This window comes from Prionailurus viverrinus, chromosome D4 (assembly GCF_022837055.1).
Source record: "Prionailurus viverrinus isolate Anna chromosome D4, UM_Priviv_1.0, whole genome shotgun sequence".
NCBI lineage: Eukaryota > Metazoa > Chordata > Mammalia > Carnivora > Felidae > Prionailurus > Prionailurus viverrinus.
Genome location: NC_062573.1, coordinates 3,563,243 through 3,577,336, shown reverse-complemented (window position 1 = coordinate 3,577,336; position 14,094 = coordinate 3,563,243). Strand labels below are relative to the sequence as shown.

Here is a 14,094-nt window from a genome sequence, read left to right as displayed (position 1 = left end):
CCAGTTTTGCCTTTTCCACAATGTCATACAGCTTGAATCATACCTTAGTCTTCAGATTTGCTTATTTCATTTAATGATATGCATTTAAGATTCCTTCATTTTTTTTAATGCTTATTTATTTTTGAGAAAGAGAGAGAGCATGCACGCACGGAGGACGGGTAGAGAGAGGGGGAGACAGAGCATCCGAAGCGGGCTCTGTGCTCACAGCAGAGAGCCTGATGAGGGGCTCAAACTCATGAAACCTGAGATCATGACCTGAGCCAAAGTCGGACGCCTAACTGAACCATCCAGGCACCCTTCCTTCATGTCTTTTAATGGCCTGATACCTCATTTCTTTTTAGTGCTAAATAATATTCCATTGTTGGGGCACCTGGGTGGCTCATGAGGTTAAGCAACTGACTCCTGACTTCAGCTCAGGTCATGATCTCACAGTTCTTGAGTTTGAGCCCTGCATTGGGCTATGTGCTGACAGTGTGGAGCCTGCTTGCGATTCTCTCTCACCCTATCTCTCCGCCCCTCTGCGTTCTCTCTCAATCTCTCTCAAAATAAATAAATCAAATTAAAAATAATTTAAAAATAATAATGATATTCCATTATCTTGGTGTACCTACTTATTTATCCATTCACCTAATAAAGACATGTTGGTTGCTTCCAAATTTTAGCAGTTATAAATAACACTTCCATAAACATCCATATATAGGTTTTTGGGTGAACATAAGTTTTCAATTAATTTGGGCAAATAGCAAGGAACATGACTGCTAGATCGTATGGTAAGAGTTTGGTAAGAAACTGCCAAACAATCTTCCAAAGTGGCTATACTATTTTGCATTCCCATTAAGCATGAATGAGAGTTCCTGCTGCTCCACAACTCTGCTAACATTTGGTGTTGTCAATGTTCTGGATTCTGGTCATTCTAATAGTCTTGTGGTGGTATTCCACTGTTGTTTCAATTTGTATTTCCCTAATGATGCATGATGAGGAGCACCTTTTCATATGCTTATGTGTCATTTATATATCTTCTTTGGTGAGGTGTCTGCTCCTGTCTTTGGCCCATTTTTTAATGGAGCAGTTTTCTTATTATTGAATTTTAAGAGTTCTTTGATTTGCATATTTTTTTAAAAACTTTTTTTAAAATTTATTCATTTTTGAGAGACAGAGTGAGCAGGGGAGGGACAGAGAGAGAGGGAGACACAAAATCTGAAGCAGGTTCCAGGTTCCAAACTGTCAGCACAAAGCCCGACATGGGGCTCAAACCCACAAACTGTGAGATCATGACCTGCACCTAAGTCGGACGCTCAACTGACTGAGCCACCCAGGCACCCCTGATTTGCATATTTTGGATGAAAGTCTGGTATCAGATGAGTGTTTTGCAAATATTTTTCTCCCAGTCTGTGGCTTATCTTCTCATTCTCTTGACAATGTCTTTTACAAAGTAAAAGTTTTTAATTTTAATGAAGTCTAATTTATCAATGATTTCTTTCATGAGCAGACTGTTTTGATTTGAGTTTAGTTTGAGGGACGGGGAATGAAGAATTCGATTTTCAACAACTTCATTGAGATATAATTCACATACCAAAAAATACCTCCAAAATTCAGTTGTTTTTTAGTATACTCAGTGTTGGGAAACCATCATTGTAATTAATTTTAGAACATTTTTGGTGCCTGCTGGTGGTGGCCTCATCACTGTGTGGGAACTGGTTGGTTGCAAACTCTGGGCTGGGAAGGACCACGCTCTCGGTGGAGGTGGGGGAACCAAGCCAAAGCCATGGCCAGTGCAGCGGCAGCAGCTGGACTGACTGTTGCTGCTGCAGGATTTGCAGGCCGTTATGTTTTGCAAGCCATGAAACACAATATGGAACCTCAAGTACAACAAGTTTTTCAAAGTCTACCAAATTCTGCCTTCAGTGATGGCTATTACAGAGGTGGGTTTGAATCCAAAATAACAAAACAAGCAGCAGCATTAATACTAGGCGTAAGCCCTACTGCCAATAAAGGAAAAATAAGAGATGCTCGTCAACAAATTATGCTTTTAAATCACCCAGACAAGGAAGGATCTCCTTATATAGCAGCCAAAATCAATGAAGCTAAAGATTTACTAGAAGGTCGAGCTAAAAAATGAAGTAAACGTGATGAATTTTAAGTTCTTGATAGTTTATGTATACAAGTGCCAGCTTTTTAGAATAAAATGCCTCAAGCTACAAACTAAAAAAAAAATGTTCATCACCCCTAAAAAACTATGTACCCATTGGTAGTCACTCCCCACAACTCCACACCACCGCACTAGGCAATTACTAATCAATCTACTTTCTGTTTCCATGGATTTGTCCATTCTGGACATCTGGACTTTTTTTTTTTTTTTAATGTTTATTTATTTCTGAGAGAGAGTGCAAGAGCACAAGCTGGGGAGGGCAGAGAGGGACAGAGGATCTGAAGTGGGCTCTGCACTGACAGCAGACAGCCTGATGAGGGGCTCAAACTCACAAACCATGAGATCATGACCTGAGCAGAAGTTGGACACTCAACCAACTGAGCCACCCAGGTGCTCCTGTCCATGTGGCCTTTTGTGCCTTTTGTGGCCTTTTGGCTTCTTACGCTTAATATAATGCTTTTCGGGTCCATCCATATTGTAACCTTTGTTATTATTTTGTTCTTTTTTATAAATAAATAATATTCCATTGTATGTATTTACCACATTTTGCTTATCCATTCACCAGTCGCTAGACATTTGGGTTGTTTCCACTATTTGGCTAGAAGAATCTGATTTTGACATATTAAGTCTGAGGTGCCTATCAGATTTCCAAGTGCCTCAGATGTGCTGTAAACAAGTGATCAAATGAGTTTTGAGTTCAAGGAAAAGGCTATGGGTCAGAGAGACCAATTTAGAGATTGTCAGGATATACGTACATACGTACATACATACATACATACATACATACATACATACATGAGACTAGAAGATAAACTAAAGTGGTAGCTACAAGCAGAGAAAAGGATAAGATCAATAAATGATCCTTCAGATATACCAATATTTAAAACTTGGGCAAAAAAGAAGGAACAAGCAAAAGAGCTTGGTGAGACAGAAAGGCAACCATGACAATGTGGTATCCTGGAAGTCCAGTAAACAAATGGACTCAAAAGAGGAGTGATCAAAGGGCGGGGACAAAAAAAAAAAAAGAAGAAGAAGAAGAAAGAAAAAGAGGAGTGAGTGATCAACTATGTTCAATGCCGCTGCAAGGTCAAATTTTGGAGAAACAGCGTAGGGCTGAGAGGCAATACTCCTTTATTCCTAATCAACAAGTACTAATCCCAGATTATGTTCTCCTCTAAGACAGAAAAGGGGCACACCAATTAATGCCATGGCATAGTTCAGAGGTTAAGAGCATAGCCTTTGAAATAAAAAAAGACCAGAGGCCAAACAATCAGCTCTATCTCTTACAGATTACTTAGCTTACTGTCCATTACTTAGCTGTGTATCCCTGAGCAAGTTACTTGATTTCTGTGTCTCAGTTTCTTCATCCACAAAACAGAGACACCTACCTGGGGATATTCTAAGTATTAAATGAGACAGTGCATGCAAAGTGCTCTGCAGAGTTTTATACACATACATACACAGTTATATCCTCGATCTACTACATAATAAGTGTACAATGAATTATATAACACATGACCCAGAAGGAGGGGTGCCTGGGTGGTTCAGTAGGTTAAGCACCTAACTCTTGGTGTCAGCTCAGGTCATGATCTCACAGTTCATGAGATCAAGTCCCACATCAAGCTCTGCACTGACAGCATGGACCCTGCTTGGGATTCTCTCTCCCTCTCTCTCTGCCCCTCCCCACCCCTCTCAAAATAAATATATAAACATAAAAAATTAATAATATATATTTTTAAAAGATTTTTAAAATTAAAAACTTAAATAAACAAGGGCACCTTGCTAGCTCAGTCAGCAAGAACATGCGACTCAGGGTTGTGGGTTCAAACCCCATGATGGATGTAGATATTACATAAAAATACCTTTATAGGGACACCTAGGTGGCTCAGTGAGTTAATCATCCTACTTCAGCTCAGGTCATGATCTCATGATCTCACGGTTCATGAGTTCGAGCCCCATGTCGGGCTCTGAGCAGGCTCTGTGCTGACAGCTTGGAGCCTGCTTCAGATTCTGTGCCTCTGGCTCTGTCTGCCCCTCCCCCACTCACACTCTGTCTCTCCTTCTAAAATAAATAAACATTAAAAAAAAATTTTAATAACATCTTTATAAAGAAATAATCTTAAAAATAAAATATTTAAAAAATTAAAAAACTTTTACAAATAAATTAAATTTAATTTTATGATATAAATTACTCCTCAATAAGTCTATTATTTATATATATATACGTCTGTATGTATATACATAACCTGTTACTGTAAAAAAATAATAATAATAATTAGGGGTACCTGAGTGGCTCTGTCACGTGAGCATCTGACTCTTGATTTTGGCTCAGGTCATGATCTCACAGTTTGTGAGATCAAGCCCGCGTCAGGCTCCGTGCTGACAATGTGGAGCGTGCTTGGGATTCTCCCTCTCCCTCTTTCTGTGCCCCTTCCCAATGTGTATGCATGCACTCTCTCTCTCTCAAAAGTAAATATTAATAATAATAATAATAATAATAATAATAACCATCTTGATGAAAACCACTTAAAATCACTCCTTGTAGAGATGGCTGCTCTTCCAATTTCAAACATTTCTGAAATGTTTTTTCTGATATTATACAATTTTTTAAATAAGAGAATATAATGATTTTTAATTTTTTTTAATGTTTATTTTTGAGAGAGACAGACAGACAGAGCGTGAGCAGGGGAGGGGCAGAAAGAGAGGCAGACAGAATCCAAAGCAAGCTCCAGGCTCTGCACAGAGTCCAGTATGGGGCTAGAACTCATAAACTGTGAGATCATGACCTGAGCTGAAGTCAGACACTTAACTGACTGAGCCACCAGGCACCCCTACAGTGATGTTTTAAAGTACCTATCTTGGGGGGGGGGGGGGGCGTAAAGTACCTATCTTGGGACCTTACCCACTTTATTTAGATATAATGCCTTGTCTAATTAATATTTGTACTATTTTTTCAGGTACACTCACCAAACCTTCTCAAAGGGAATTTCACCAATGTATTTATAGAAGTACTTTGCTGATCTGTATAAGACTGGGCAGAGTTTTCTGTCTGTTGCCCATGAGGCCTGCATCTTTTCAGGCATTTGCCTCATTCACACTCCCTTCTGGATTTTACACCTTTTAAGAAAAGGTCAAACTTCCATCTGTGAAGGTCGGAACCCATACCAGGAGTTTCAACGTTTCCCCCAATACATCCTCTGACACAAGCTGCCAGGCTACCTCACATTCTTCTCTCCATAACGCATCTCTGGAAAAGTTCTCTATTTCCTACCAGGTTGATCAGGCTACTTGCCCACTCTCACGAAACTGTTAGTTACTTGTAAATTTGGAGGCTCCACTGTGTACATCCCTTTGAAGATCAGTTACTAAAATGTTACCCAAACAAACCTACAAACCTACTACAAACTCCATCCTGAATTAAGCCAATTTGTCCTTCAGGGAGGCCTGTCCTCATCCTGCATTATACTACCCTCCCTTCCCAATTGCTTTTTCCCAAATTACAACACTCTCTCTATATAGATAGATATAGATATACATATATATTTTATTTATTTATTATTTTTTTAGTAGGCTCCACACCTGATGTGGATCCCAAAATGCAGGGCCTGAACTCATGACCCTGAGATGGAGACATGAGCTGAGATCAAGAGTCGGATGCTTAACCAACTGAGCCACCCAGGCATACCTCCTAAATTTATACTCTAACATCATGCCATACAGCTGTGGTAAGGGACATTCTAGGAAACAGAGCTGGTCACTGTGTAGACTATAAACGAGGTGCATAGGATGCTATTATTAAACAGTTACCTTCAAGGAGAACCCAATGGAGGAATGTCTCTTTGCTCCCTCTATCAGGGATAGGTGTGATTTCCCTGAGAAGATTGTGTTTGTCACCTTCGAGACAAAGACAAATCTTCGGTGAATTTTTTAACTGATCAGTTTCTATCTTTCAGTAGACTCCTAGAAAACTTAGGACTTCATCTCAAAGAAGTAATCTAGTCATCACAGCTTTTATTTTGTATACAATTCTTACTTTTACCACTGGTTCCATCTTGGTTTCCTATCTTTACATTCTTTGTCTCATTTTTCTTACTTATTCTAAATGTAATTTACCTTGCTATATTGAATGTACCTTCATAAGCCATTCTATATCCTTTTGGGAACAAGGTAAGATATCATTAACATTTTGAAACTAATGACAGCACAGATTCCTGAGGGACTCCATGATTCCCATGTTGAATGTGCCAGAATTTGCACCCACATATGTCTGGCTCTCTTACCCCATAATGCCCCCTTAACTGCAAGCCACACGTAGTGACCGGCCCATACCCCTCAGGGCTCATCTGAAAGTGACAGTAGACCATAAACTCAAGAACATTACTGTGAAACCTTGCCAATCTTAAAAGCTGGTGAGTGTCTAGGGAACACATGTAAACTACTTAGGCAGCATCTTCAACCCAAGGCCAGGCACACTACCTGGAGTAAAATAACAGCTGCCTCTTGTCACTGACACTTCTGTGGTTCCAAATGAGGACTTAAAGAGCTGAATCTCTAAGTCAAAGCTATTTCCTCTCATCTCTCCAGTTCAGCAGTAGCTTACAAGTTCAAACCAAACACATACAAAGTAAGAAGTCTATGAAATCTCAGTACAAACTCTACGTGAGTCAGCCAATTACACACACAGTGGCCTCAAGGAGTGTACCCTTGCCATGGGGAAGACACACGACCCTTTCTTCCAAAGCCCTTTACAGCTCTGTTCTACTGCTCAGTTTGTATGCAGTGTGGTTTCTCTTATTGCTCCAAAACAGTCACTGAGGCAGGATTCTCAATCTTCCCCAATCTTAGGGCAAACTACACCCATCTCTCCCCACAGTGCCCAATGAATTCCCAATCCTTGGACAAGTAGGGGCTCATAGCCCCCTTCTTAGATGAACCTATTTCCCTTCTCTACCTTTCCCTCAAGATAGTCCAGGTTCCATTCTGTTCTCTGCTCCTATCTTCCTGTTCCCTCTTGCCCCTCAAATTTAAAACACTGGGCTTTAAATTTTATAATTCTATGTTTAGCTGCTCTTGTTAGCTAAAGCATACTATTTCCTTTAACATACTGGTATTTATAAAATCTCTTGGCTTAAGAAACAAAAATCTATCTAAAATTATTTTTTATATAGCCTTTGTATAGAACTTCTACAAACCACTGGGAATGAGGAGCTGGAATCCAAAATGACAAGAACATTCACACCTTTACAATGCAGAAGGGAGTATCTGTATCTTCAACCTAAACCAAAATTTCTTAGCCATGGCACTACGGATAATTCTTTGTTGTGAGGGGCTGCTGTCCTGTGCATTATAAGATATTTAGCACCATCTCTAGCCTCTATACCCCCTAGATGCCCACAGTAACTCCCTAGCTGTGACTATCAAAAACGTCTCCAGACACTGCCACATATCTTCTCAGGGGCAAAATCACCCCCAGTTCAGAACCACTGGTTTAGACTTTTCTCTTGAGTTAAAACTATTACAACTATTAGTGTCTGAAAACACATTTGACAATCAATAAATATTTGTTACCTAACCAGCCTGTGTATCTAACAGTCTTCTGGCCATCTCTACCTTGATGTCTTGACTTGGCAGCATCTCAAACTCAGTATGGCCCAAACCAAACTCCCTTACATTCCTTAATCTAGTTTCAGTATTTACTGAGTAATCTATGCCAGAAACTGAGGTTACGTTGAACTCCTCTCTTTCTCGTAACCTAGACCTAACCTGTCAACAGGTCGTACTATACCTTCTTCATCTCCTTTTATTTAGTTGTTTTTTTTTTTTAAGTTTATTTTGTTTTAGTAATCTCTAAACCCAACATGGGCTTGAATTTACTATCCACAGGTCAGAGTCGCATACTCTTCTGACTGAGACAACCAGGCGCTCCCATCTCCTTTTAAACACCACAATCACTTGTCACTGTCTTACGTCAAAATCTCCTGTCATTCGGCCTACTGCTTCTGTGACATTTTTGTCCCATTCCAAACCATGGTCTACAAATGCTGCCAGACTATTTCTTTTCTTTTTATTTATTTATGTATTTATGTATTTATTTATTTATTTATTTATTTATTTATTTATTTATTTTTACTGTTTTTATTTATTTTTGAGACAGAGAGAGACAGAGCATGAACGGGGGAGGGGCAGAGAGAGAGGGAGACACAGAATCGGAAGCAGGCTCCAGGCTCTGCCCGACGCAGGGCTCAAACTCATGGACCACGAGATCGTGACCTGAGCTGAAGTCAGACGCTTAACCGACTGAGCCACCCAGGTGCCCCTATACTTTACTTTATTTTTAAGTCTATTTATTTTGAAAGAAAGAACACGCGCACAAGCAGGGGAAGGGCAGAGAGAGAAGGAGAGAGAGAATCCTAAGCAGGCTCCATGCTCTCAGCACAGAGCCTGATGCGGGGCTTGAACTCACAAACTACGAGATCATGACCTGAGCCGAAATCAAGAGCTGGATGCTTAACCAACTGAGCCACCCAGGCGCCCCCAAAAACCAGTATACAACTAAATTCAATGAACCTTAACTACCTGTCTATCACATACAACGCAGTGTTCTCTAAGACTATGGAGAATACAAAAATAAACATACATGATCCTGGCCCTCAAGAAACTTGTAGTCTAGGGGTACCTGGATGGCTCAGTCAGTTGAGTGTTCAACTCTTGATTTCAGCTCAGGTCACGATCCCAGGGTCATGGGATCAAGATCCACATCAGGCCCCACGCTGAGTGTGGAGTCTGCTTAAGATTCTCTCTCCCTCTGCCCTTCTCCCCTGTTTGCGCTTTCTCTAATTTAAAAAAAAAAAAAAGAAGAAGAAGAAGAAGAAGAAGAAGAAGAAGAAGAAAAAATAGAAGCTTTGCAGTCTAGTAGAGACTGACATATCTGCTACCACAGAAGACAGAGTGGTAAAGTGGAACAATAAGGTGCTATGTGGCAAAGGTCAGTGCAGGAAAAAACAAACAAACGGGATTTCTAAAAAAATTTTATGGTAATTTATTCTTGAGAGAGACACACATACAGCGTGCAAGCGGGGGAGGGGAAGACAGAGAGAAGGAGACAGAATCTGAAGCAGTCTCTAGGCACAGAGACCAAAACAGGGCTTGAACCCACGAACTGCGAGATCATGACCTGAGCTGAAGTCAGATGTTTAACCAACTAAGCCACCCAGGCGCCCCCAAAAACGGGAATTTTTAAGAGCAAATAAATTCAGGTATATACTCCGCTGAGTCACTATAGCAAAACCCACTTAAACCTCATCAAGTCTTGGCTCTGATATTTGTTCTGCCTTACACAACTGTGTAAATGATAGAATAAACATGAAGGTACCCTGAAAACTGTAAGCAGCGATGTACATTCTAATCATTGCTAATAATTCTGACTGTAGAATCCAGGAGCTCTGCATAGAGAAAGTGGCATCTGAGCTAGAGCCCAAAAGGGGCAAGGGGGGTACTGTACAGAGGAAATACAAGTGATAGTTATAGACGTGAACCCTGGGCCCAGACTGCCTAGGTTTGAATCCTAGCTCCTCCACCTACTTCCCAGCTTTGTAACTTTGGAAAGTTACTTAACCTGTCTGTGCTTCAATTACCTGCTACAAAATGGAGCAAATATTATACATAACTCATACAGTATTAAATGATTTAATATTTGTGTTATATAAGTATTTAAAAAGTAGGTGATAGAACCAGACTGAGCAGAAGCAAAGGAGGAGGAAAGTACAGAGCATGTTGTCAGAAGAGAACAGTCCAATGTGCTTAGAATGGGAAGTAAAAAGGAAAGAAAAGTGGAAGATGTACCTAGAAAAGCATACTATTTGTCATCCTAAAAAAGCTATTAACTGCATCAGAAAGAGCTCTGAATAGGGAGGCTTTCCAACCTAGTTCGTTGATTAGGTGTACATCCTTAGGCAGATCATAAACTCTGTGGAGCTCAGTACCCCTCAGTAAAGTAAGAAGGGTACAGAACTAGAAGAACTCTGATTTACTCTTAGCTCTGAAATTCTAGAAAAGGGACTAGGGAGTCATTAGAGACATGCACTGTTCCATAGGACATCTACAGCTACATGCCATTAGTCCAAATGTCAATGTGTCATAAACGTAAAATATACATATTTCATAAACAGTACCCCAAAAAGGATAAAATATTAAATTAATAATTCTATACTGATTACATGTTGCAATTGGGTTAAATAAAATATTACTAAGATTAAAAAAAGGAGGGGTACCTGGGTGGCTAGTAAATAAAATATTACTAAGATAAAAAAAAAAGGGGGGGTATCTGGGGAGTCGGTTGAGCATCCAACTCTTGATTTTGGCTCAGGTCATGATCTTACAGTTTGTCAATCGAGCCCTGCGATGGGCTCTGCACTGGCAGTGCAGAGCCTGCTTGGGATTCTTTCTCTCCCTCTCTGCCCCTCCCCTGCTCACTCTCTCAAAATAAATAAATAAACTTAAAAAAAAAAAGATTAATTTCAACTATTCCCTTCAATTTTTTTAAAATTTGACCTTTCGAGGCTCATGTTTCTGACCATTTTATTTCTACCAGACAGCACTGTTGTAGACTATTTTCATAAGCCATAGAAGACTGATTCTGTGGCCAAAAAGATAAACAAAATGGCAGATATTATCAGAGAGGGTCTTGAAGACACTCTTCTAGCCCTACACAAAGCCATAATATATTCCTATCTGCCGCATTGGGTTTGATTTTCCTTACTTGAAAAAGATACAATGAAAAACCACTCAGGTAAACCGAATGATCAATAACACAAGCACTAAGGTGAGTGACTAAACTAATGGGGTGCATACTGTTTATGATGAGAATCTATAAAATCAGAGTTTGAAATGAGGAGGTGCAAAATCTCAGAAAAAATCCAGGCATAATTTTTGGAAGCTTTATGGAAGCATTTCAAATAAAGATACAACTTTGCAGACCCAGGAGCCTTATATGAAAAACTCAGAGATGGCTCAAACTAAACACAAAAATGAGTTCCAAAAAGATTACATTAACTATTAATTCACAAAAGTGGTTATTATGGAATTGCACAGTTCCTTGTGCAATTTCTTTACTTGCATGTCATCTTTAAGAAGTGTTCAAAAGATCAATCTACAAACTATAGAATCCCTACTCCCCAAAATTCTTCAGTATTCAGTAAACCTGCCTCTATCATTCGTTCTTCCACTTGGCCAGATATGGAATCTGCATCTCCTATGATCCTCTCTGAAATCTTTATTGTAGATGAGAACCACATGAGCTCTTTTTTAAGAAAGGTTATGTTTTGGCCCACTCACTTTCACATATTTCATCTTTATTCTTACAAAACAACTTTGTACATTCAATCCAGTACTAGTGATCTGACCACTTCCAATTCAGATATAGAGAAATCGTGATTAGATCTAAAACATCCTATGCATTTATTATTTTATTTAGTGCCTCCAACTTCTAATCAATTTGAAAATACAGGTGAATTGCTGTCTTTTCTACCAGAACAAACCATTAAGTAGCCCCAATGGTTTGTTTTTTTCCTCTGACACAATCTTTTATTTTGGCTCTAAAGCCTCAGAAAAGGTACTCCTGAAATACTTTCTTGGCTTGTCTAATTTTAGTTTCGAATTCATGCCAAGAAATAGAAACAAAATTAAATTTCTTTAAAAATACTCCAGACAGGAACAGCACAAGTACATTAATCTGATCAAACCATTTCCAAGACAAAGAAGAAAAGCCTCCACTTACAGAGAAAAATTCAGAATTCTCTCTTCCCAGTAGTTGCCCAGTAGGTTTAAAAAAAAAAATTGTTTATTAAGAAACAGATACATACTAAGCACAGTCCAATAGTGTTGCAAAGAGAAGTGAAATGGTTTGATATCTATATTTCCTTAAGATGGGAAGGAAATCCAATGTTTATCAAACTAAAAGTTTACCTAAAGAAAATCCAACTGATCATCTTTCAAATAATTTCAACAACCAATCTCAAATTAATATCAAGACATATTGTAATAAGCAACGTTTTATTAATTATAAACACAAAGCTTAAAACAGCTTTATATGCGCTAAAGAACAAAAAAGTCCACATCAAATCACTGGTATGAAAAAATCAACTTCATCTATGGAATTAACAACGCTACCACAAGACATCTGGTTAGTTTTCCACTAATTAGGTCCCAATGTTGGTTGTATCCTCACTTCCTTAAAAAAGCATATAACAGAAGGAAGCTACAAAACTCATGTCTGAAAGACTCAGATGAACATAAATAAAAGCTACATTTCTAGTACCGGCTTTGTCCTCGTTTTAATCAAATTATCCTATTAAAAAGGGGAAAATGCACACGAATGGCTCCCCCATCATACAGCACATATAATCAACAAGTACACTTAACTTACATCCACCAGAGCTGATGTGACCTTAAACATTTTGCATACTTGTTGACTGATGTTAAATATCAACTTCCTGTATCAACAGAGCAAAAGACAAAAAAAAAAAAAAAACCAAAAAAAAAACAAACCAGTAATATCTTCCTTAAGAGAAAGAATTTACGAAGATAAATTGCTTTAAATCCACAGATGAAAGAAAAAAAAAAAAAGGACTCAAAACCATCAACAGTTTACCCACTTACTACACAGCAAATCAAAGTTAACTGAACACGTAAAACGGGGACTAGGACTCACCGCTAACCACTGTCAGACATCTAAGCACCGGTTTTAACAAGCGCATGGGAACACTTGTCAGAAAAGCAGTATAGCCCAAGCTGAATTCCTCTTCTCTTACATCCATTCTTTACCCACACATACATGCACTGTCGTTACTCGGACTAAGCAGTAGCAAGGAACGACTCGTCTCCTTTTGGAAACCAAGAAAATGAAATCTTGAGTTAAGAAGGGATTATGAGGAAACAACTTAAGGAACAGAAAAGTATTTGCATGGAAGGCCTACTACTTTACACACTGAAATCAGCTCAACAACCTACTGGAAAACGGGTTCATATCTGAATTAGTAGAAGGAAAGCAACGCTCCTACCAAGCAATTGGGACGCGGGGTATGGAAAGAGGGAAGACCTGGCGTTCTCTGACATCGCTACCCGACCGCCCTGGCCCACCGTCTTCTCATTCCGCCGAGACCTGAACACACTGGGGTCGCGTTCCGGGAGCCGGTGGCATCTCCTGTCAGACGCCGGCCACCCCACGCTCTTGTCACCACTTCTGAGGGACGACCCCATCCCGAGGGCACTGTCCGCTGGGACTCGGTCGGCCTCCGGGAGACCGGGGTCGGGGAGAGAGGAGTCCTCCAAGCAAAGCTGTCAGGGCTCCGAGCCCTGGGGTAGTCCGAAGGCCAAGAGGGGCAACCCTGGGGCAGAGGCCGCGACATCCCTCGGGATCCCCTCCAAGGAAACTAGGACAGCATTTGGGGGACTTGGGCTCCCTCCCGCTCTCCGCGTGACGCCTGGTCTGACCCGGTCGCTTCGCCCCGCAATAGGCCCTCCACCGGAACGGGACCGGACGGGATGCCGGCGGGGGTCCCGCGGAGAGAGGAAGGGCGGGCCGGCGGGAGCCCCACTGCCGGAAGGGGCGAGCCCGCAAGCAGCGCTCCCGCCCCGGCTGGACTCACCTTCAGGTCGTTCTCCGGGAGGTACTTGCACAGCCGCGCTATCTCCACATACTTGTCCAAGTCTAGGGGCGCCATTTTAGAAATAACAAGCCCCGACGGCGACGGCGGCAGCGGCGGCGGCAGTAGTAGCGGCGGCGGCGGCAGCGGCGGAGGCCGAAGCCGGAACTGTTCCTACGTCACGTCCGGCCCGTGTGAGGCGTCTGCGCAGCGGCGTAAAGCTTGACCCGATTCTCCCCGCTACCTCCGCACGGCATACGCTCTCTTCAGCTGAACCCAGGCTGCAGGTTCCTAGAGGCGAAC

At 40.8% G+C, this 14,094-nt stretch overlaps 2 protein-coding genes across 2 annotated transcripts in view; one reads left to right on the top strand and one right to left on the bottom strand.

Moving 5' to 3' along the window:
• PPP6C (protein phosphatase 6 catalytic subunit) overlaps nt 1-13,940 on the bottom strand; it is a 34,847-nt gene extending 20,907 nt beyond the window's left edge. Inside the window, exon 1 of the mRNA XM_047830993.1 lies at nt 13,795-13,940. Coding sequence (XP_047686949.1) covers nt 13,795-13,869 — 75 coding nt within the window. The 5' untranslated portion in view covers nt 13,870-13,940. The remainder of the gene's footprint in view (nt 1-13,794) is intronic.
• On the top strand, nt 1,766-2,119 carry LOC125150724 (mitochondrial import inner membrane translocase subunit TIM14-like). The gene has a single exon (XM_047830994.1). The coding sequence runs from the start codon at nt 1,766-1,768 to the stop codon at nt 2,117-2,119; it is 354 nt and encodes a 117-aa protein (XP_047686950.1).
• Nucleotides 13,941-14,094: the final 154 nt, after the last annotated feature.